The sequence below is a fragment of the Sebastes fasciatus genome, chromosome 2, assembly GCF_043250625.1.
Source record: "Sebastes fasciatus isolate fSebFas1 chromosome 2, fSebFas1.pri, whole genome shotgun sequence".
Classification (NCBI taxonomy): Eukaryota; Metazoa; Chordata; class Actinopteri; order Perciformes; family Sebastidae; genus Sebastes; species Sebastes fasciatus.
The window spans coordinates 26,359,948-26,380,624 of NC_133796.1; the positions used below are offsets into that span (position 1 = coordinate 26,359,948).

General features: G+C 40.4%; 2 protein-coding genes across 6 annotated transcripts in view; both read right to left on the bottom strand.

The window, feature by feature from the left end:
- Nucleotides 1–444: 444 nt before the first annotated feature.
- Nucleotides 445–16,994, bottom strand: golm2 (golgi membrane protein 2). Of its 4 annotated transcripts, none has more exons than XM_074616119.1 (10): nucleotides 15,891–16,994; nucleotides 9,155–9,209; nucleotides 8,918–9,020; nucleotides 8,006–8,096; nucleotides 7,696–7,819; nucleotides 7,091–7,174; nucleotides 6,371–6,643; nucleotides 5,811–5,948; nucleotides 2,771–2,938; nucleotides 445–1,490 (listed from the first exon to the last, which is right to left on the bottom strand). In XM_074616119.1, the coding sequence occupies exons 1-10, from the start codon at nucleotides 16,215–16,217 to the stop codon at nucleotides 1,414–1,416; spliced, it is 1,440 nt and encodes a 479-aa protein (XP_074472220.1). In that variant the 5' UTR covers nucleotides 16,218–16,994; the 3' UTR covers nucleotides 445–1,413. The 4 variants fall into 4 exon arrangements, with proteins under 4 accessions (XP_074472220.1, XP_074472227.1, XP_074472242.1 ...); XM_074616126.1 differs by having other exon boundaries at nucleotides 7,091–7,171; nucleotides 15,891–16,990; XM_074616141.1 differs by lacking the exon at nucleotides 2,771–2,938 and having other exon boundaries at nucleotides 7,091–7,171; nucleotides 15,891–16,990.
- A 2,270-nt stretch (nucleotides 16,995–19,264) lies between these two features.
- Nucleotides 19,265–20,677, bottom strand: part of fam189a1 (family with sequence similarity 189 member A1) — a 137,735-nt gene continuing 136,322 nt past the window's right edge. For both annotated transcript variants that reach the window (XM_074616151.1, XM_074616160.1), the window contains exon 12: nucleotides 19,265–20,109. In XM_074616151.1, the coding sequence (XP_074472252.1) occupies nucleotides 19,912–20,109 (198 nt within the window). In that variant the 3' untranslated portion in view covers nucleotides 19,265–19,911. The remainder of the gene's footprint in view (nucleotides 20,110–20,677) is intronic.

A 20,677-nucleotide genomic window follows, 5' to 3' on the forward strand; every position in this document is an offset into this window, starting at 1 on the left:
AGGGAGCCACTGGAGGGGTTAAGAGCCGCATGTGGCTCCGGAGCCGCAGGTTGCTGACCCCTGCTCTAGTGTAACACTTCTGTTTATATTTATTTATTACATCTACTTCACCTGTTTTATTTGCTTTATAACTGTGTGTGTGTTTTACCTGTTATATGTTTTATCTGCCTCGTTTAGTCTTGTCAAGTATTTGTTTTAAAGCACTGACCAGAAGTGGCAACTGTGAATCTCGTATTTAATACGATGACAATAAATCTTTTTATTCTATTCTATCTATGTTTTATCCATCACTGAAAAGAAAAGCACAGGGCATAACAATTATGAAGTAAAGACATTCAAGTGCTCAACATCCCATCACCTTTGCAATCAGAAAACACCCCGAGTAATCCACTCACTGCTGATGACAATCTACATCTACATTGACTCTAAAGCACAACTGACAAATGACATGAAGCATCACCTTTAATAAAATTAAATTACATTCAATGTGCCTTTCCCATGAGAAATCAATTTTTCCTGGCTGCACAAAACAGAACTGATTTTCACTGATTTCCCTAAAAGGTGAGGAATTAAGTTTCCTCAGTACAAATGGCAACTACATTATGTACAAGAGAGAGAGAGCTCATTAATGGAAGCATGTGTACAGTATGTCAGTTCTAGATGTGCTTGGTTAATCTTTTGCACACTGTGGGAGGATACTAACATCGCTCTAAGTATTGCTTAAGCATCAGTATTTTGCTCAGTTTGATTATTAATAAAAAGTTTCAAATGCATGCAATGGCATTAAAAAAAACAACAGAACAAGGAGCACTTTGGAGTGTCTGTCACAAAGAAAAGAAATTGATTTAATAGGCCATAAGCAAAGTCCTTGGCATTTGCAATGCATTCCCACTCCTGTAAACGAAAAAAAATGGTCTTCCATGTCAAAGTCCCAAAATCATGTTGGAAAGGCAGAATGCCGAATTAGTCTCTTTGATTAAACACCTCGGGTGAAGAGTTTGTTTATATCAAGCGACAGCAACCTGAAAAGAAAAGTAGCAAAAACAAAACACAGTTCGACCTTGAAGTTCAGCTGGGAGTCAACGGGGCTCTTTCAGATCACGACTGAGGCAGTTATCAAATAACAAAACAGTCAGTGTACAGTATATCATCTCTACTGCCATAACTTAGAACCATTAGCAAATCAACAGCAGCTCAGGACGATGCCATTATTTTTTTTCTTTGTATTATGGTACGTTATTCAGAATTAATTCATTAGTTGCAATGTCTGTTTTTCCAAAAGAGTCCGCGACATTGAGGATGCACCCTATAAATTCTTACTCATGATGTTCAAACTATTTTCTCAAGAAAAGACCTTGGTTGTAGAGGAAGGTCTGAATATTTCGAATGAGTTACGGCTGTACGAGTTCCCATTCAAAGAATGTCAATGGCTTGATGTCTTTTTCCATAATCCACAGCGCGGTCTCCCTGCATGTCTCGATCATCATCGTCTGGAAAAAAAGAAAGCAACACAAACATTAGAGATAGACGGTACACGTAATGAAGTGATGTAACCATACTCCACTATCAGATAAGAAAACTCATATTTTCACATTAAGTTAAATGAATGATCTTAACTATATCCTCTCTATCAGTCCAATCACATCAATAGCTTGATTCCAAATTAGGGCTGCAACTAATGATTATTTTCATTGTCGATTAATACGTCGATATTTTTCTCGATTAATCAATTAGTTGTTTGGTTTATAAAATGTCAGAGAATGGTGAAAAATGACAAGATGACGTCCTCAAAATGCCTTATTTCCTCCACAACTCAAAGATATTCAGTTTACTGTCATAGAGGAGTAAAGAAACCAGAAAAAAAAATCACAGTTAAGAAGCTGGGCCAGTTCTAGCCCTTTTGCTGCCCTAGGCAAAATTCAGATCCCCCCCAAAAAAATTGAGACAAAAATTAAGATTTTTATTTTCATAAATAACCGTCAGCTGATTTGACCCAAATATTATAAGTTATAAAAGAAAACAACCTTCTGTTTTCTCCAGATAATGACATAATTAACTTGTGATCTCGAGATAACGGCATTAAAAAAAAGAAACCAAAGAAACCAAGTTTGAATCATGTCGGTTTAGGGCTTCCGTAGCTAAACTCTTATAAAATATTACAAATACTGCTAATACTAATACTAACTACTAATAGGCAATCACAAATTCATGGCAGGAAACAATAACAACAAAGAAAAAAAACATGCATTTCAATATTTCAGGGAGAACACAAGACACATTCACAAACACAGTGAGCTATATTTATCTACTGGTCTAGATGTGGGTCAGATGTGTGGTGGGCACAGACAGGTGGTATAGCTATAAAGAAGCACAGGCAGGAGAGAAAATACAACTAGATGGCAACTGAATTACTCTCACAGAACCGTAAGTTCCTGGGTCAAGTTCTCCCCATACATGGGAGAATAGGGTGCTAGGATTGTTTACTGTGCCCACACAGTAAACAATGCCTCACACAATTCAGTTACTCATCCTGAACTGCACACAGAGCGGTCCTGCTTTGACCCCTGCAGGTGTTTTGGTCACAATTCTTAAACATCTGTATTTTTATGATGGATTCAAGGACCAGGCTCAGGGTACTGTGAGCTACTCTAACTGTGGGGACAGATGCAGGGGGGGCGGCAGCAGGACAGGGGTGGAGGGAGGGAGGGAGCAAGGGAGGAATGGTGGATACACATCTGGACAGGCAGTCCAGTCCCCCGGCCTGGCTCACCTTGAACGTCTTCCTCCCCACCATCACCATCCTCTTCCTCATTGTAGGCCAGCTCGGCCTGCTTGTCGGCCTCATACTCACCCACGTTCCCATCGTCCCCATTGTAGTCCGCTAGCTTAGAGCCGTGTTGCGGATCTACTGGGGACTCGTTCTCATCAAAGAACCGGCCTGCAGGAGGCAGAGAAGGGCCTCATCAGGAAGGGAGGGAAGCGGAGGCAGTTGTAGGAAGATAGGGAGGAGTGGGTGAAATACTGCATAATGAATGCATGAAGGAATAAGTGATCGCATGAAGAGGATGACAAAAGGATGAGGAGGTGAGTGGATACACGGTGGCAGATTGTAATTAGAAGACAAGTGTTTCTGGAGAGTAATTGAGAGTCAATCATGGACTTGAAAGCGGAAAGCTGAGTGGAAACAAATGGGGTTCCCTTTGTGATGAGGGACTGTTTAAAGTCTGGAGTGCACAAAGCGCTAATTGAGTTACCGGTTTAATCGTCCTCACAATCCAATCAATCAAATACAATAGCCCTGCTGTAAATCCTATTTTATGTTTAGTTTTTGTTGGTACTGTGAGAAGTGTTGATTCAACTCAAGGGTCATTTTAGGCCATATATACAGTAAGCGTGGTGTTTCATTGAACTGCATTTTAAAAGGTGCTATTGATAACACTGATAACATTGAGCCACGAGATGTCTCATTCTCCCTCCTCCGTTCCATTGCATTTACGTCACAACAAGTCGTTGCCAGGCACTTACTGTCAATCTCGGCCATTTATCGTTTTTTTTCAACACTAACTGACGACCCAGAGATACCACGTGATACCAACGTCGTTATACTGTTGGCTCACAAGTCTTGCTAGAAGAGGTAACCAAATGTCAGATTTCTTCCACAGAGATAAACAAAACATTCGTTTTGGACCCGCCAAAATTTTTAAAATGATTAATTCACAATCATAACTTCTTTCAGGAAAAGCCACACATTTATTCTAAAAAAAATGCGGCGTCTCATTGCTTTCTGTGTTCTAACAATAATCAAGCATTTATTTAGTTTTAAAACGGTCATCTTTGTCATTTAAAAAGCAACAATAAACCCAATAATAGCCTAGCAATAAAGCTAATTTATATAGCACTAAAATCAGGATAAATTAAATCATTTAAAAAAAGGCAATAATAACATATTGCTCAGTTGAGCCAATCATTATCACCATAGGGGAAATTCCTTCACCGCAATAGCCCTAGATATTAGCAAGTCACCATGGACCAATGGCATTTTCCAGTCTTATAATTTACAATATTTTTCAATTTTAAATTATATGATCAGAAAAAATGATTATAAAATATGTACAATGTATAAATAAACTTAATAAAAAAAATTGTTTTTGTCCTCCTCTGATCTACAATGTCTGCCCAATCTCCATCACAAAAGGCATATGAGGCAGTTTACTGTATGTTCCTATCTGGTTTCAGATGGCACAGTTGATCACGACAGAACTGGGTGGGACTGGAGATTCTCTGTGCCAAGCAGTGACTAGTGAGCACCAGACACTGCCAAAAAACAGACATCTGGTGGGTGTTAATTTGCCATAATAGGATGCAAGTATAATGAAATCAGAGGCAGAAGATTAGAAGAAAAACAAAATGAAGACGTGGACTGAATGCAGTCAGTGTTTTAAGCAGCAGAGCTGCAGGGGGTGAGGTGGATGAGATGAAAGAATAGAGCAAATGAAAACAGAGGAAGAGGAGGAGGAGGAGGAGGAGGAGGAGGGAGAAAAGGCAGCAGAGCAGAGCAGAAGCCAGGCAGCAGGAAAGGATCATCTGGGAGCCAGGTGTGTGTCATTTGTCTCCTCTCCTCTGCAACTGAGCCCTCTCTCTCTCTCTCTCTCTCTCTCTCCTCCCTGACAGAGCTCCGAGCCATATTCAGACATGACTGACGTTAAACTAACTTTCATGAAAATGTGTTATGTAGAAGTGGGGGTGTAACCAGTTAGTAATGGGCAAAATTCACAGATGGCATGACTCCAAATTGTATTTTACTCTCTGCGTTGACACACATCACAGAGAGCTGGGAGGCAGCAGCTAAGCACAAAGGCAGAGCTAACAAGAATAGCTGTGACTGTACTTTTTCAGGTGTAAGGTTATTTTACACAACCCTTTCAAAATCAAATCACAAATCAACAAGTTAAAGGGTAACTTCGGTATTTTTCAAACTGGACCCTATTTTCCCACGTTTTTCTGCCTAAGCAGCAGCAAAACGAGCTGCGAAGGCTATTGTTCAGCGTCAATGTAACATGCACTAAAAGTGCTTGTTTTTGCCACTGACAGGCTCAGATTGTTATTATAAGTGTCTGACAACATTATGGAAATGACCCTACAGAGAAATAATGTGTTTTCCTTACCTTTCACTTGATCCAGTCTGTTATTGTGTCCAAGTCCTGCTCAAGGAGAAGTCTCGTTGGGAAGTCTGAATATCCATATACTCTTGCTCAATTAAATACAGGCGGCCATCGACTTCAAAGACCTCATCCACATTGTCAAAATCATCTAAATATTCAGCCATGATGCTGAAAATCTTTTAGATAACACTAAGCTACGCTCTCTGCACTCCAACACAACAAACTCGGCCCGGCTGGCTCTCTCGTTTCCACCATGGATGTATTCCACTATTCCACCGTTGTCTTCCGGCAACACGTCACCTTGCCAGATTTCAGAACGAGACTTCTCACTGAGCGAGACTCTTTTCTTAATGTCAGACACTTATAACAACAATCAGAGCACTTTTGGTGGACGTAAATGACAGTGCCAGCTTGCCCCAATAGCACCATATTGCAGCCTGTGAGCGGCTGCCGACTACAGCGCTCTCCCTAAATACTGGACCAATTTCCGAAATTGTTGTTGCTATTAGTCAGTTAGACACAAAAACATGGGAAAAATAAGTTGAAAAATAAAAGTTACCTTTAATATAAAAAAAACACCCATTCAACCACAACCTCCCTTGCAAATTACAGTATTCTCTTTTTTCAAAGTGTTGAGGAGGAACTCACTTTGGCGGTGGTGTACTGGCTCTGCTGCAACTTGGTCTTTGGCGTGGTGAGGCTGGATGGGGTTGGGCACCTGGGCTGGGTTGGCGGGCAGAGGAATCCCCTTCAGGTGTTCACTGTCACCTTTGACATGATCAGGAGCTGACAATAAGAAAGAGGGTGAGGTTCTGTTGTGTGGATGATCTGTTGCAAACACCTCCTCACCTGCTACGACTAAATCTTCTGTGCTACAACACAACTGCTTTACTTCAAGGGCAAATTAACGCCTTTTTATAAAGTCTTATTCATAAGGCACAGTGTGGTGAACCTACTGCATGTGTGTACTTTAATATACTGTAGCACCTGAAGTTTTGGAAGTTGTTAAACAAGACTGGGGAAAACTCATAAAAATGTACCAATATAACAGTTCTCTGCTCTTGCCCACACATTCAGGGAAATAAACATACTTGAAATAATAAATGAGTAAAGCAAAGTTTCAGTGAAGCCTGAGAATGAATTATCACATGCCTAGAGGCTCAAAAGACAGACTAGTATAACTAACATGGTTGTGGTGCATTCTCTACCTCGAATTTGTCTTTGCTGTTCTCCCAGTTCGTCTGCCTTGATACCTGCCTTGTTGTCTTCTTCAAACACTATCGGTTTGTCTGGCTGTTTGACGACGCCCAGAGGTGCACCCGCTGCTGCTCGGCCCTCCACTTGGTCCTGCTGGAGCCTGGGCTGGTCCAGGCCCAGTCCACCAGGGCCATCAGCTGCCCCGACACCAGGGCCGGCACCAGCTCCCACAACCACATCAGGAGCATCATCATGCTTCTGAGTGATGGCTGGTTTCTTCAAGGCTGTAGATGAATGAAGTGGAAAAAGGGAGAAAGCTTGGAAAGTAAGACAACTATGGTTTTACTTGCCACCAGGACAGAAATACAGAAGGCATTCGGAGCCATGACCCCGGAAAACTGTTTCTTTTATACAAGGGAGTGGACCCAGTTTTTGTTTCAATTTCACAGTTCTTAACCGGTAAACTCCTGTGATTGTTTGCTGTTTGTAGTCCCCTCAACAAGTCGCAGATTCAAAATCATAAAGCAGCAAATGAGTCCTTATTTATAACCTGAATCACTCTCTACACTGACATTTGGATCATCTTTATTATTGTTTTACTTGACCTTGCTCTGCCCACACTGCCTTAAAAAAAGCACAGTAAATGTATATACGTTCTACATCATTTTCGACACTCATTACTTCACTGCCAAACTAACAATTACTCTTGAACGTTCAGGACCACTGCTTACCAAACTGCACATCGTCGATTTTTCCCACCTCACTGTCTTCAATACCCGGCATGCCAGCGTCACTGCCAGGTTTACCCATCTCTTCTGTAACAAAGCAAAAGGAATGGGACTTAGGAAGTGGACAGATTGACATTCAAATAGTTTGACAAGTTCCCTGTTTTAGATTTTATTGTCCCAAGGGGGGAAATTCCTCTCCACAGCAAAGGACATGTCAGACAATAATACGTACAGCAGTAACAACATGACAGACAACAGGACACACGGTTGTTCCTCAGTGCTGTGTATCTACCTATGCCTGGAGGGCAGTAGGGTGAAGTGGTGGTTGACTGGGTGTGTGATGTCCTGTTCTATTGAGGTTGCAAAGCGTGTTATGGCCTTATTGATTAGCTCTGCCAGGTTAGGTTATATGTGTGAGTTTGGCCCGGTTAGTAATGGATAACATGTCACACAGATAAATAAACAGGAATAATTATGATATCAATGAAATTCTTGAAAGATTTATATGAGCAATTGGTGCATTTTCTTCCAGCTATCACATACTACAATATAAGGAAGAATAGTCAAGACAGTATGAGCTTTGGTTGACACGGTCACATCGACTGTACCTTTTAAATCTGGACTGTCGTGCCGGTGCGTGGCCACCGTATGGCGCTCTCCAACCATCTCCGCCCCGGGTGCTCCGTCTGCATGTCTACCTGCCACTGCACCTTTTTGGCCGTCTAACACACTCTGAAGAATTATCAAAGGTGAATCAGAAAAATTTGCATATGGAAATGGAGGAGTAATGAATAAATGCTTCAGTGCTGAATAAATGCTGCAGTGCTGAATAAATGCAACGCGTACCAGAACACAGGGGGAGACAACCTCTCAACATTTACTAAACAGTCGCAACAATGAGATTTCATCAATACTAACCTGTCTTAGCTTTGATGCTTCATTCTCCAGAGCCTTTTTTGTTTCTTCATACTCTTCTTTCAGTTGTGCAATCTGGCGTCCACACTGTAAACTAGTGAACACATATTCCTCGTTAGTTTCACCCACATAATCTGGGATTTTTTCACCATACTATAAAACTGATGCACGATCCGACTTTTTCAGTTCCAATAGCGATACCTGGGCTTTGGGTATCAGCTGATACTGAGTACCGATACCAATGTTGATCATTCTTAAATGTGTATGGCAGCATCAGGCTGGACTTAAACATTTTCCTAACTTTGTAAAACAAAATGTAACAAATAAATACATAGCTATACATTTACTGAATTGTTATTTATTATTAAAATAATAAATTGTGTACCAGCAACTTGGTAAAAAATCTTCAAAATTAACAGGAATTATAATTCAAGTGTAAACTTTTTTAATGCAGCAACAACTTGGTCAAAAAAGGAATTAAAATTCCTGTATATAATGTCTATAAAATGTATAAGATATAAACATAGAATTTAATAGAATAGATCGGCCCCATTGTCTACGATACGCGATCCAACTATTTGAGTCAGTATCGGCCCGATATCCGATCCCGTATCGGTGCTAACCTGAGAACGGATTTGTGCAAACAGGCATTTTTGAAAAACTGAGCCAAGTATAAATCTATTCTAAAAACTTTATAACACCCAATGTGAGTGAAACATCACTGAGATCAGATCAGCCTTATAAAGAGACAAAATAGGAAATTAAGATAACCAATGACATTATAGTGAATATTACTCTCAATAAAAAATAATAATAATGGATAATTTGAAAAGCACAAATTAATATTTAGAGAAATGTTTTAGACATCATGTCACAGATCCTCAAACCCTCAGGGCAATCACTAAGGCTTCATACCTCTCATACTCCAGCTTTCTTTCCAAGGTAGTGCTGTTTTTCTTCACTTCTCTTAGCTGCTCTTCCTGTTTTATGAACTCCTGCTTCAGCTCCTTTAGCTGCTCTGTTTGAAGCAACACAAACACAGCATTTTAGAGAGATTTAGTTATTAATATTATGTTTCCTGAAGAAACTTTCTATTGGGGGATTTAGTGTTCGAGAGTGCCCTCTGCTGGCCACACGATGCTCAAGTCCTACCTGTCAGCCTCTGGTTTTCTGTCATTTGAGCTGTGCTTTCACCCTGCACCTTCATCTGTACGGAAGAGAGAGAAAACCAGTTCAGTGATGACATCATCTTACAGCTTCATACATTTTAACACTTCTACACCTTAAACCAGTTCGACAAGAGAACAAGAGCTTCCCTGCTAAGACATAGATGACTAAACAGTGCACCAGGTTCTCAAATTAGAAAACTGTTGCCATAATTAACACAAGGACTACAAAGGGGAACAGGTTTGTCTTGTTTTTTCTGTGCAACGAGGCTTCACAGCACAAACAGATGGCACCCACTGTGACATTTTAAGTAGTTACTGTTACAAAGCAATGAATTGCTCCCTATCAAAACCAGTATGAGGTGTTAGATGTTAACCAAATGCCTGATCTCTGATCTCAAGCTGGGCTATAATGTTTATACGGGTGATTGAAAAAGTATCTCAAAACAACATGCATTTGTAATACCAGCACAGAAGTTCAAACATAACTGGTTTATGATCTTTTTTAAAGCATCTCAGCATGGAAACCCCTGAATGCTGTAATGCAATCCAATACAACAGCTGTGTAATAAACCGTACTGATGTGAAACTGAAGGGAGGGAGCAAGCAAGTTAAGGAGGCAGGCAGGCAGGCAGACGGGAGGGAAACTTGGACCTTGGGCTTTAAAGTGATACCTGAAATCTATCTTTTGAGTAACAAACACTCGATCCCTGTAGGTTTGAAACCTGGCTGACATGAAGTTGTAGTTTCGTCCTTCACAGAACACAACACCTGTGGTTATCTTGAATAATATCCACTCTTTTATGTTACAACGGGGACAAGTTTTAAAGCAGACAAACGGTCCACAAAATATCGCAGCCTTGTTATGTTTCAAAACTGATTGTTCTGTCAAAATACAGATGAAGAAGTTAGAGTAAAAATGAATAATGTATTGAGAGGAGCCTGTGCTGTACTTTGTTTTAGGTTTGTGACCATTTTCTTAATTTAATTTATTGTATTTATTTATATATTTTTATTTATTTATTATATTTTCACTGTAAAAATATATACTTTTAACTTAATTAAGATTTTTTTATAATAATTTTTATATTATTATTATTATTATTATTTTATATACTGTGTTGAATGTATAAAATCAGCAGGAAGGGTGTGAGAGATTTCTCTGTCTTTCTGAGTTATAATTGACTGAGACCGAAGGCAGAGAGGAAAGAGTGGACAGAAAATACAGCATCAATGTCAAGTGTTATAAAGACTAAAGCTTCATCCTGTCACTTCCTCACATGTGGTTAACGGCTTCCCCCCTGCAGCCTGCAGACACTGGCTATATAGACGACAAGACCCGACTGTATGAAGAACTATAAGCTTGCATGATTCATTCTTGCACCTAAGTGGGTACAAGACTGTAAATACTGTACTGTGTGGAAGCCATTCAAGACTCTATTTTCTCTGCAATGCAGGCTCTCTCGCTGTTTATAGCATGCATCTCTGTTCAAACAGGGTTAGGCTGTTGACAAAAGAAAGGAGTGGAACAACTGCTATTCAATACCTACCCTTATCTTGATTACGGAAACAGTGAGCCGGATCCTGAATGTATTGGTAAGTAGCAAGGGAGCTTAGATTCCTCTGTATTCCACACGTCACCATCTAACCTCTCGGCTATAAATCTCTTAAGCAAAGAGTGTAACAGTGTCAAACAATTTAGCTGCCAATATGGATTTTAGTGTCACAAAAGATGAATACACATCTTTTTGGGAAATAAAATGGCCAGTAAAACATGTCAGTTTGTAGAAGGTTAGACCGTGCCAACGTAACGGGCCACTAAACAGAAGGCTAACTGTTACAGGGCCATTGTTTTGCTATGATTTGGCCACAGACTATGGGATTTGGCTCACAAACACAGTGTGATGGTCAGCAGGAGAAACGATTCCGAGTTAAAATTGACCAGTGACTCGTTGATTTATCCATCCAAGTTTATTTTTATACTAATGGATGTTCATTTCAAAGAGCACTAGCTGATTTTATTTCAGACCTTGTTAAATGAGCATGTATATAAACATATGTATGCATGTTACGGCTGTCTCAAATAAACAATTTTGGGCTTCGAAGATTCAATGAGAAATATTCAAAGTTATTCGAAGCTGCGTGGCGCAGCAGGCTGACATGTTCTTCTGTCCGTCTGTCTCAATCTCCCCTGTTTCAGTGCCAGGACAGTGCCGCTGCTGTACACACACCTCTACACACAACTAACAGCAATATCTGTCTGAAAATCACTAATAATAATTCATGTTGAATATGAATAATGTTGTGGGATTATTCCTTATTTCATGGGCTATTTGGGGATTTATACATTATTATGACATACTTATATAAAAAAACAAAAACGAAGCATTCAAATACTGATTTGAAGGTTGAATACCATGGCAATGGTCAAAGCTTCGAAGCACGAGGGTCAGCCCTACAGCATGCGTGGCCCATTATAAGCAGCATTATCTCCCTGGTCACGAAGTAACTATCTCTGCTCAAAAGGATGGGGGGAAGTTTGAAGGACAGCTTGTCAGCAAATGTTGAGCAAAACAACACATTGTTACTCATGGCCTTCCTCAAACCTGATCTTCCTGCAGATTAACCTGGCAAATACACTAAAGTGTCTCTTTAGCGTATAAATCATTACTTATCAAATGGGTAGTGATAGTTTTGCCTCTACAGGATCTGACATTTTGTCATAATGGGGATGTTGATGATCTTCTGCTTCTAATCAAAATGATGTGTCCTATAGTTTCGTTCTACTGGATTGGACATTGCAGACAAGCAGTGGTTTGTTTGACTACGGCGCTACACCACACATAAGTTAAACAAATGTATGCCTGTCCGTAAGAAATAAGCATGTCAAACAAAATGCAAATTACAGGAAAACCTCCCCCTCCATCTGTTGTCTAATTGTCTCCCAGGGCAGCTGGACACACGCTGATGTTCAGAGGGTGCTGGGTCACAAAACAGACTGAATTACTGGCTGGGCCCCTGCGCAGGACAAGAGGTGGGAACAGCCTTGTGGAGTATACAGACGACGTGCCACACTTAAATACATTATAAGTGGCTTAGAGGCACAGTGAATCAACACCATTACGCTTGTTTTCTTCAAAAACACTTGAGAGAGCTATGATTTTCTAAAAAATACAAAATACAATGTTAGTGGAGCAGCACTCAGGTTCCGATGTGGATGAATGAGTTCCCAGCAAAGGACAAGTTCACATTTCACAGACAACTCAGGGTTGAAGATGAACTTTTTGGTTCACCTGCCACTGTGGCTGGTGGATTCCAAAAGGCACCAGCCACTCAATAAATTACCATTGTTTTCTTTGGCTGGTGAGTGAAGAAAATCTAGCAGCCATGCACATTTTACCAGCATTTGGCTGGTGGCTGGTGCTAATTTCCAATCCTGGACTACTCGAAACAAACCATTGCCCTCTTTATAATGACTCCATCACCTTGCCTCTTTAATATAGATAACAAATTATGTCCCTCCATCATGAGTTACCCACCTTTTCATGCACATGCTCCATCTGATAGAGTGGGGAGATCACAGCAATATGATGTAGATAGTAGTAGATATCGTGATGAGACTAGATGTGGTGTGATGGTTTAGGTTATTGTAATGTTGTGATGGAAATATTGCCTTTTCCTAGTTGCATTACAGTTAAACCTGCAGTAGGCAGAATTGTTTTGGCATCATTGGGGAAAAAATCAATAATAACCTTTCAGCATATTGTAATTCAAGTGTTCTGAGAGAAAACTAGACTTCTGCACCTCCTTATGGCTCTGTTTTCAGGTTTTAAAAAATCTAAACAGTCTTTAATTACATTAATTGGGTCTCACTGTAAAGCAGATACTCTTGTGGATCCAATGAGCCCAACTGTATTCATGTGTGATGATGTTAGGCCCCATAGTAGCCATTTCATTGTATCGAGACCATTTTTTAAAACTTGACCTCACTGTATGAAATGACCTGTTGTGACCTCTAGGATAATCACAGCCTCATGATACTTTACAACCACTAACTAGAGACGTAGCGCATTCGGAGGATGGATGGCTTTCGTAGCTATATTGACAATAACAGGGTTTCTGAGCAGTTTCCAGAACAGAAGTGCTTGCCATCTAATTGCCGAAAAATGCAATTCTTGCAGAAATCTCCAAATGTCAAACATTTTTGATACTAAATCACAGCATGGCTTTTTTCTATGGTGCACCTCAAGGTCTCGGTGACTTGTGAGCTTTAATAGATGTTTGGCAACATTTCACTCGCAGGTAAGATAAGGCGCAATTTACAGAGGTGGAAGAATCCAGATAGTCCTGGCCTCGTTCACTTGGTGTGTGGGCCTGCCTAGCATTGGTATTCAGCATCCGGACTTTCCAGTAAGTTACAGAATGTCTCCGGGTTTCTGACGGTAATTTGGGGAGAGGTGTTTATATATGCTCTCTCAGAGAATATGCCACCCACTCCTTGATTAAATATTGCATGAGAGCACTAACATGAACACACCATCAATACAGAGGCATTGAGTCAAAAACCCACTGTGATACTTTGTTATTGTCACCTATAGTTTTACCTGGTTTAGTCAAAGGGCTTACCCTGTGAAAACTTTGCTCACGTCTTTCTACGTGTATACGATACAACTTTATTGTCAGTTTGCACTGAAATTCATTTTGCATCCATAGGCAGCTCAGTTTGAGAAAAAGTACACATACAATAGGCATACTGTTACCATAGACAGACAGACAAGTAAGACCCATGAGACAAAAAAACAAAACACATCACATTATTCATACATAACCCATTAAAAGAGTACCATCTGTCCTCTGGATTTACATGTCTTTAGCAGCACATTAATTATTATTTAGCAACAAGATGAACTGATGGACAAAAGCGCTCTTTAGCCTGATGCGGTTAAATGTAGGGACTCTGAATCGCCTCTTGTGAGGGCAGAAGTTGATATTCCCCATTTAAAACATGTAAGGGATCAGAAGAGATGCTGTTGGCAAGTCTGAGCATACTGCTTGAAAGGACGCTGTCACAGGTTGGCCAATGTATATAATGTGTACCCTCACTCTGCTAGATTTCAGTAACCAGTGAAATGAATCAGACATTGCTACTATTACTATTACTACTACTACTACTACTACTACTACTACTACTACTACTAGTCCAGTTCTGAGGTCTCTACACTGGCTCCCTGTCTCTCAGAGAATTGATTTCAAAATACTGCTGCTGGTTTACAAAGCACTAAATGGTTTAGGGCCAAAATACATTTCTGATCTTCTGCTATGTTATGAACCATCCAGACCTCTCAGGTCATCTGGATCAGGTCTGCTTAGTGTCCCCAGAGTCGGAACTAAACATGCAGAAGCGTTCAGTTTTTATGCACCTAATATCTGGAACAAGCTCCCAGAAACCTGCAGGACCAACTCCAACTCTGAGTTCTTTTAAATCAAACTTTCCTGTTTGCTGCTGCCTTTTATTAAACCAGATACTGATCTTATACTGCACTAGAGCTTTTACTCTTGTGTGTTATACTCTATTTTAGCTTTTATTTTTTAGCTTGTTTTTATTTTCTAATATTTAATGTTTTTATAACTGTTTTAATTATGTCTTAATGTTCTTTTAAATCAAAGCTTAAAACTTTCCTGTTTGCTGCTGCCTTTTATTAAACTAGATAATGATCTTATACTGCACTAAAGCTTTTACTCATGTGTGTTATACTCTATTTTAGCTTCTATCCTAGCTTTAATTTTTAGCTTGTTTTTATTTTCTAATCTTTAATGTTTTTATAACTGTTTTAATTATGTCTTAATGTTCTTTTGCACTTTGTCGCAATGTTCTTGAATGTTTGTGTAAAGCACTTTGAATTGCCCTGTTGCTGACAATACAAATGCTATTCAAATAAAGCTGCCTTGCCTTGCCTTACTAGGATTACTGTAATTCCTTGTATTCCTGCCTCAGTCAGAAGCAACTTTCACGAATACAACTGGTTCAGAATTCTGCTGCCAAGCTTCTAATGGGCATTAATAAAAGGGAGCACATTACACCAGTTCTGGCATCAATGCACTGGCTTCCTCTACAATTTAGAATACATTTTAAAAATCCATTACTCACTTTTAAAGCAACACTTGGTCTGACCCCAGAATACATAATGGATCTCTTAACACCCTATTCGCCTGTACGTGGTCTGAGATCATCTGATCAGCTACTTCTTGCTGTTCCCATGTCCAATTTTGTGCTGTCAAGGCTCCCAAACTCTGCACTCATGCACTTCCTATAGAGATAGGATCATCTAACTCTGTATCCACTTTTAAAAAAAACTTTTGAAAACACATTTCTTTAGGATTGCATTCCTATAAGTAGAAGGGTATAAATATATGTATGTACACATCCGTTTCTGGATGCATGTGTACATTTATACACATTTATGTATATATACTGTATACTTGTTTTATGAACTTGTCCTACCATTTTACCACTTCTTTTATTATTATTGATACGTTCTGTGATGTTCTGTTTTAGCAGTTACCATATCTTTTACTTTATTTATCTGCTTTTATTGTCTGATGTTGTGTTTGAGCAGTTACCAGGATTTGTACTTTATTTATCTGCTTTTATTGTCTTGTGAAGCACTTTGTAACATCTGTTTTGAGAAGTGCTATCTAAATAAATGTATTATTATTATTACCTTCTCATCAGTGCACTTCTTGATGAGCGTCTCCCTGGCCAAGAGCTTGCCCTCCAGGATGCTGTAGTCTCCATCCTTCTGCTCCATCTGCTTCCTGTGCGCGTCCACCTGCACCATCAGCTCCGTGTTGCGCTTCTCCAGCCGGACCCGAGCCGCGTCCGTCCGCTTCACCTGCGTCTGCACCTCCACCAGCTCGTCCAGCAAGCGGCCGTGCTTGTTGGACACCGTCCAGTAGTTGAACGACAGGATGGCGATGATCACCATCAGGAAGATGAGGATGAAGGACGGGAGGCGGCCTCCACGTCGGTTTGCACCAAACCCGACCATTTCATCCAAAAGAATAAACACCAAAAAGTGTGTATAGCGTTGCTTCAGGTTGTTGTTGTTGTCAGGGCGACATACAGAGAGCTCAATGAGAGAGACACATCCGTCTACGTGACATGCCGTGTTGGATATGCGGCAACCGAGCTGAAAAGCAAACACTACACTGCACACACACAGTCATGAAGACTTCTCACATCGCTACTGATCCTTCCTCATTCCGCACATCTTCTCTCTGCATCCAATGTCAGTAGGTTAGCTGTTAGATGAGAGACGCCCGCAGAGACGTGGCCTAGCTTCAGCTGGCGACGTTAAACACAGCTCAGCAGACAGAGACAGAGACGTGGACAGCTTCACTACACGGCTCCGTGGCAGAGCGAGGAGAGCAGACACACATCACACAGCTAAGCTATGACACGTTAGCCCTCAGTTCTTGTCCCTGGTGCTCCTGTGAGCCCCGTAGGAGCGCATCTACCGCCGCTTACAGCTCCTCTAAGCGCCGTCAAACAAGATGATCTTTTGATTGCGACCGTTAAACGTTATTAACGTCCAGCTAACCGCTCCACAGTAGCTTAGCAACAACGGTTACACACTTAGCGACGGTGACATAGAGAAGTATGGTCTCTTCTTGTTTGAGGAGGACGGGTTTAATCCGTTTAATATAACTAACTAAATCACTAGAAACACTAAAAGACACAGGCTTTGTGTCACACTCTCCACCTTTCCTTTCCTCTGCCTACCAGACATGATTTATGAGCTGTGTGAAGCTAGCTGCCATCAACTTCCGCTCTCTAACTAGCGAATACATTTCAAAATAAAAGGTCCCAATTTTTTTTTAGCAGCACAAAGAAATAATAATAATAATAACAATAATAATAATAATAATAATAATAACAATAATAATAATAATAATAATAATAATAATAATAATAATAATAATAATAATAATATAAAAATCTAGCCTGTGACGGAAGACTTTGGCCAATCACAGGTCATTTCAGAGAGAGTATGTGCCTATTGAGCGTTCATATTGGTATGTGCTTGGTATTTCCTCAACTGATCCCATTTTACAGCTAAACAGTACACTACAAGCCAGAAAAAACTGCTGGCTTGCATTCTGCCAAATGTGACCGCATTTAGTAGGACATCCTGGTATTTTTGGCATACTGAATTTGACACACTATGTATTGGGACATAATTATAATTTTTTTTCTGGCATACTAAATAGTATGGTAGCAGCTAGACCCTTCTTGAATCTTGCAATGTGACGCCTATCGTATTGACAAAATCTGTCCACAGACTGACATATAAACACCTCTCCCCAAATTACCGTCAGCAGCCCGGAGACATTCTGTGCAGTGAGTAACTGGAAAGTCCAGGTGCTGAATGCCAATGCTGGGCAGGCCTACACACCATGTGAATGAGGCCAGGACTATCTGGTTTCTTCCACCTCTGTAAATTGCCCTGAAACTTACCTGCGAGGGAAATGTTGCCAAACATTTATGAAAGCTCACAAGACACCAAGACCTTGAGGAGCACCATAGAAAAAAGCCATGCTGTGATTTAGTATCAAAAATGTTTGATATTTGGAGATTTCTGCAAGAATTGCATTTTTCGGCGATTAGATGGCGAGCACTTCTGTTCTGGAAACTGCTCAGAAACCCTGTTATTGTCAATAAAGCTACGAAAGCCATCCATCCTCTGAATGCTCTATGTCTTTAGTTAGTGGTTGTAAAGTTTCATGAGGCTGTGATTATCCTAGAGGTCACAACAGGTCATTTCATACAGTGAGGTCAAGTTTTAAAAAATGGTCTCAATACAATGAAATGGCTACTATGGGGATTAACATCATCACACATGAATACAGTTGGGCTCATTGGATCCACAAGAGTCTCAGCTTTACAGTGAGACCCAATTTATGTAATTCAAGACTGTTTAGGGACCCCAGTATGCGGAAATATTCAGATACACCATTTTTGAATAGGAGAATAGGAAAATAACACATTTATACTGCATACATATAACTGAATGGTTTTTGCCCAGAACTCCATGTGATTATCATAAAGTGGGCATGTCTGTAAAGGGGAGACTCGTGGGTACCCATAGAACCCATTTTCATTCACATATCTTGAGATCAGAGGTCAAGAAACCCCTTTGAAAATGGACATTATTTAACCTCCTTCCCGACAAGCTAACATGACACGGTTGGTACAAATGGATTCCTTCGGTTTTCTAGTTTCATATGATACCAGTATCTTCACTCTAGCTCTAAAACTGAGCCTGCTACAGCCTCTAAGAGAGGCTTTTGATCTATTTGCTGTGAGAATTGCCAGTTCTTCAGTCACAAGTTTAGGTAATTCTGCAAGGGAAAAAAAAATCAGGAATACCTGAAAGCTGCCCTGCATGGCATGAAAAACAGTGGTCACAAGTAGACTCTTGAAAAAGTAATGTAATATTTTTAAATGTAGGTGATAAATTTTCTGATATTTGAGAATGAATATGACATAAAATTACATGTTTGATATTTAGAAGTATGGCTTTTGTATTATTGTCTCCATGTACTTTATCAAATTATGAATTGTTTGTGGATGTTTTTATCACGCTGGTGTTTTGGATGAACTACACCTGCCATCATACAGCTTGTTTGCCTATTGGTGTGCTTTATGTATAAATATCAGTGTGCCTTCCACTTTCAAACATTTTGACCTGACGAAGATCCAAGCAGGATCGAAACATAGTCAGTAAAAATATTGTGGCATGGAGTAGTGTGCAGGAGTTTACCTTTTTCTTTACTGACACAAGTAGACTCTTACCAACACTGACTATAAGAAACATTACTGGGTATTTAATTAAACAACACTACCAACTACAGCATCTCTACTTGAATAAAAACAATATATAAGCCTCACGCAATTGATATTTATGAAAGGCTATTGTATTGTCCAGTGTCTCTATTATTTTGTCCAGTCCTGTTTGAGGTGACCAGATGTTCAAACGAATACAGACTGACGTGCATGATCCAGAAACATTCACTGAAATAAGAACACAAACCACAAGATACAAACTCATACTTTATTGTAACACTGATAAGAATTGTAACACAATGAGGTAAGTTAAATAATCCCGTTCTGTGATGTTCTTGAACCAGCGACACCACAAAATATTCACCACCCGATCAGTAACAGTTCCACAAAGTCTGCAAACAATGGCTAGTAAAGCCCAGTCCGGTCAGTTCAGTTTAATACAAACATATTTCTTCCTGTTCCTTACGAGGACAAGAGGAATACTGATAACACAATCTCCTTTTGTCTTTGAGTCACAGATCCAAATTTACCAGCTGCGTGTTTGTTTCTTTTTTAAGAGATGAAACTCTGTAGAAAAGGTCCCCTGAGGGAGAAACATTCTTTTGTTTTTCTGATGAGAAAGAAGCCATTACAGACGCTGGCAGGCTCAGTCTGAGTTTGCTACCATTTCTGCTGATGACTTGGCACGGTCTCACAGGGCACTAAGAGATACAGTATGAGACCATTTCAGTTTGCCCGTGCTGCAGTCACATTGTGAAAATAAATGATCTTTCAATGCTGGAAGAGTTACTCATCACTCTACAGACGTCTGCTGCACAGCACAGCACAGCGCGGCTGCAACACCAGCGCCCTGAAATGTCTCAGAGCTTTGACCTGAGTCCTCGTTGGGAGAGTGGTCAGAGAATAGTTTCTTTGCACTCAAGGCTTTGTTCAGAGGAGGGGGAGTCCAGTGGGTGGGTGGAGGCGCTGGTTGTTTGTGGGAGGTGTTTTGGACGGCGCATGGAAGGGGACGAACTCAAAGCACCGCAGCTCTGGAGGTGAAGATCCTCGTGGCAACGCTTCCTGGGACTGCCAATGATGCTCTGGGTCATCACCTGTTCAACAAAACAGAGAGACACGTTGCTAGTTTTCTCTTTTGTTTGTTTTTACATGACAATCGTGATTGAGTCATCCATTTTTATACATCTCACATGTTTGTTTTCTGGTGTGTAATGAGCATTACTGCCTCACAGGGCTGCTACTACGGGTGGGAATATCCAGAGGCCCCACGATACAATATTATAATGATACTTAAGTCGCGATACGATCTTATTGCAATTTTAAACATGGTGCTTTATGCTGAGTATTGCGATATTAATAGTTTATATACTAAATGGTAAATTAACTTGCATTTATATAGTGCTTTTCTAGTCTTCCGACCACTCAAAGCACTTTACACTCCATGTCAGCATTCACCCATTGACACACTGATGGCAGAGGCTGCTAAGGTGCCAACTTTGCCCATGAGGATCTAATCTAAATACTCCTTCACACACCGATGGCTAATGGCAATTTGGGGTTAAGTGTCTTGATCAAGGACATGTGACCGGAGCAGCCGGGGATCGAACCAACAACCTTCCGAATGGTTGACGACCTGCTCTACCCCTGAGCCACAGTCTCCCC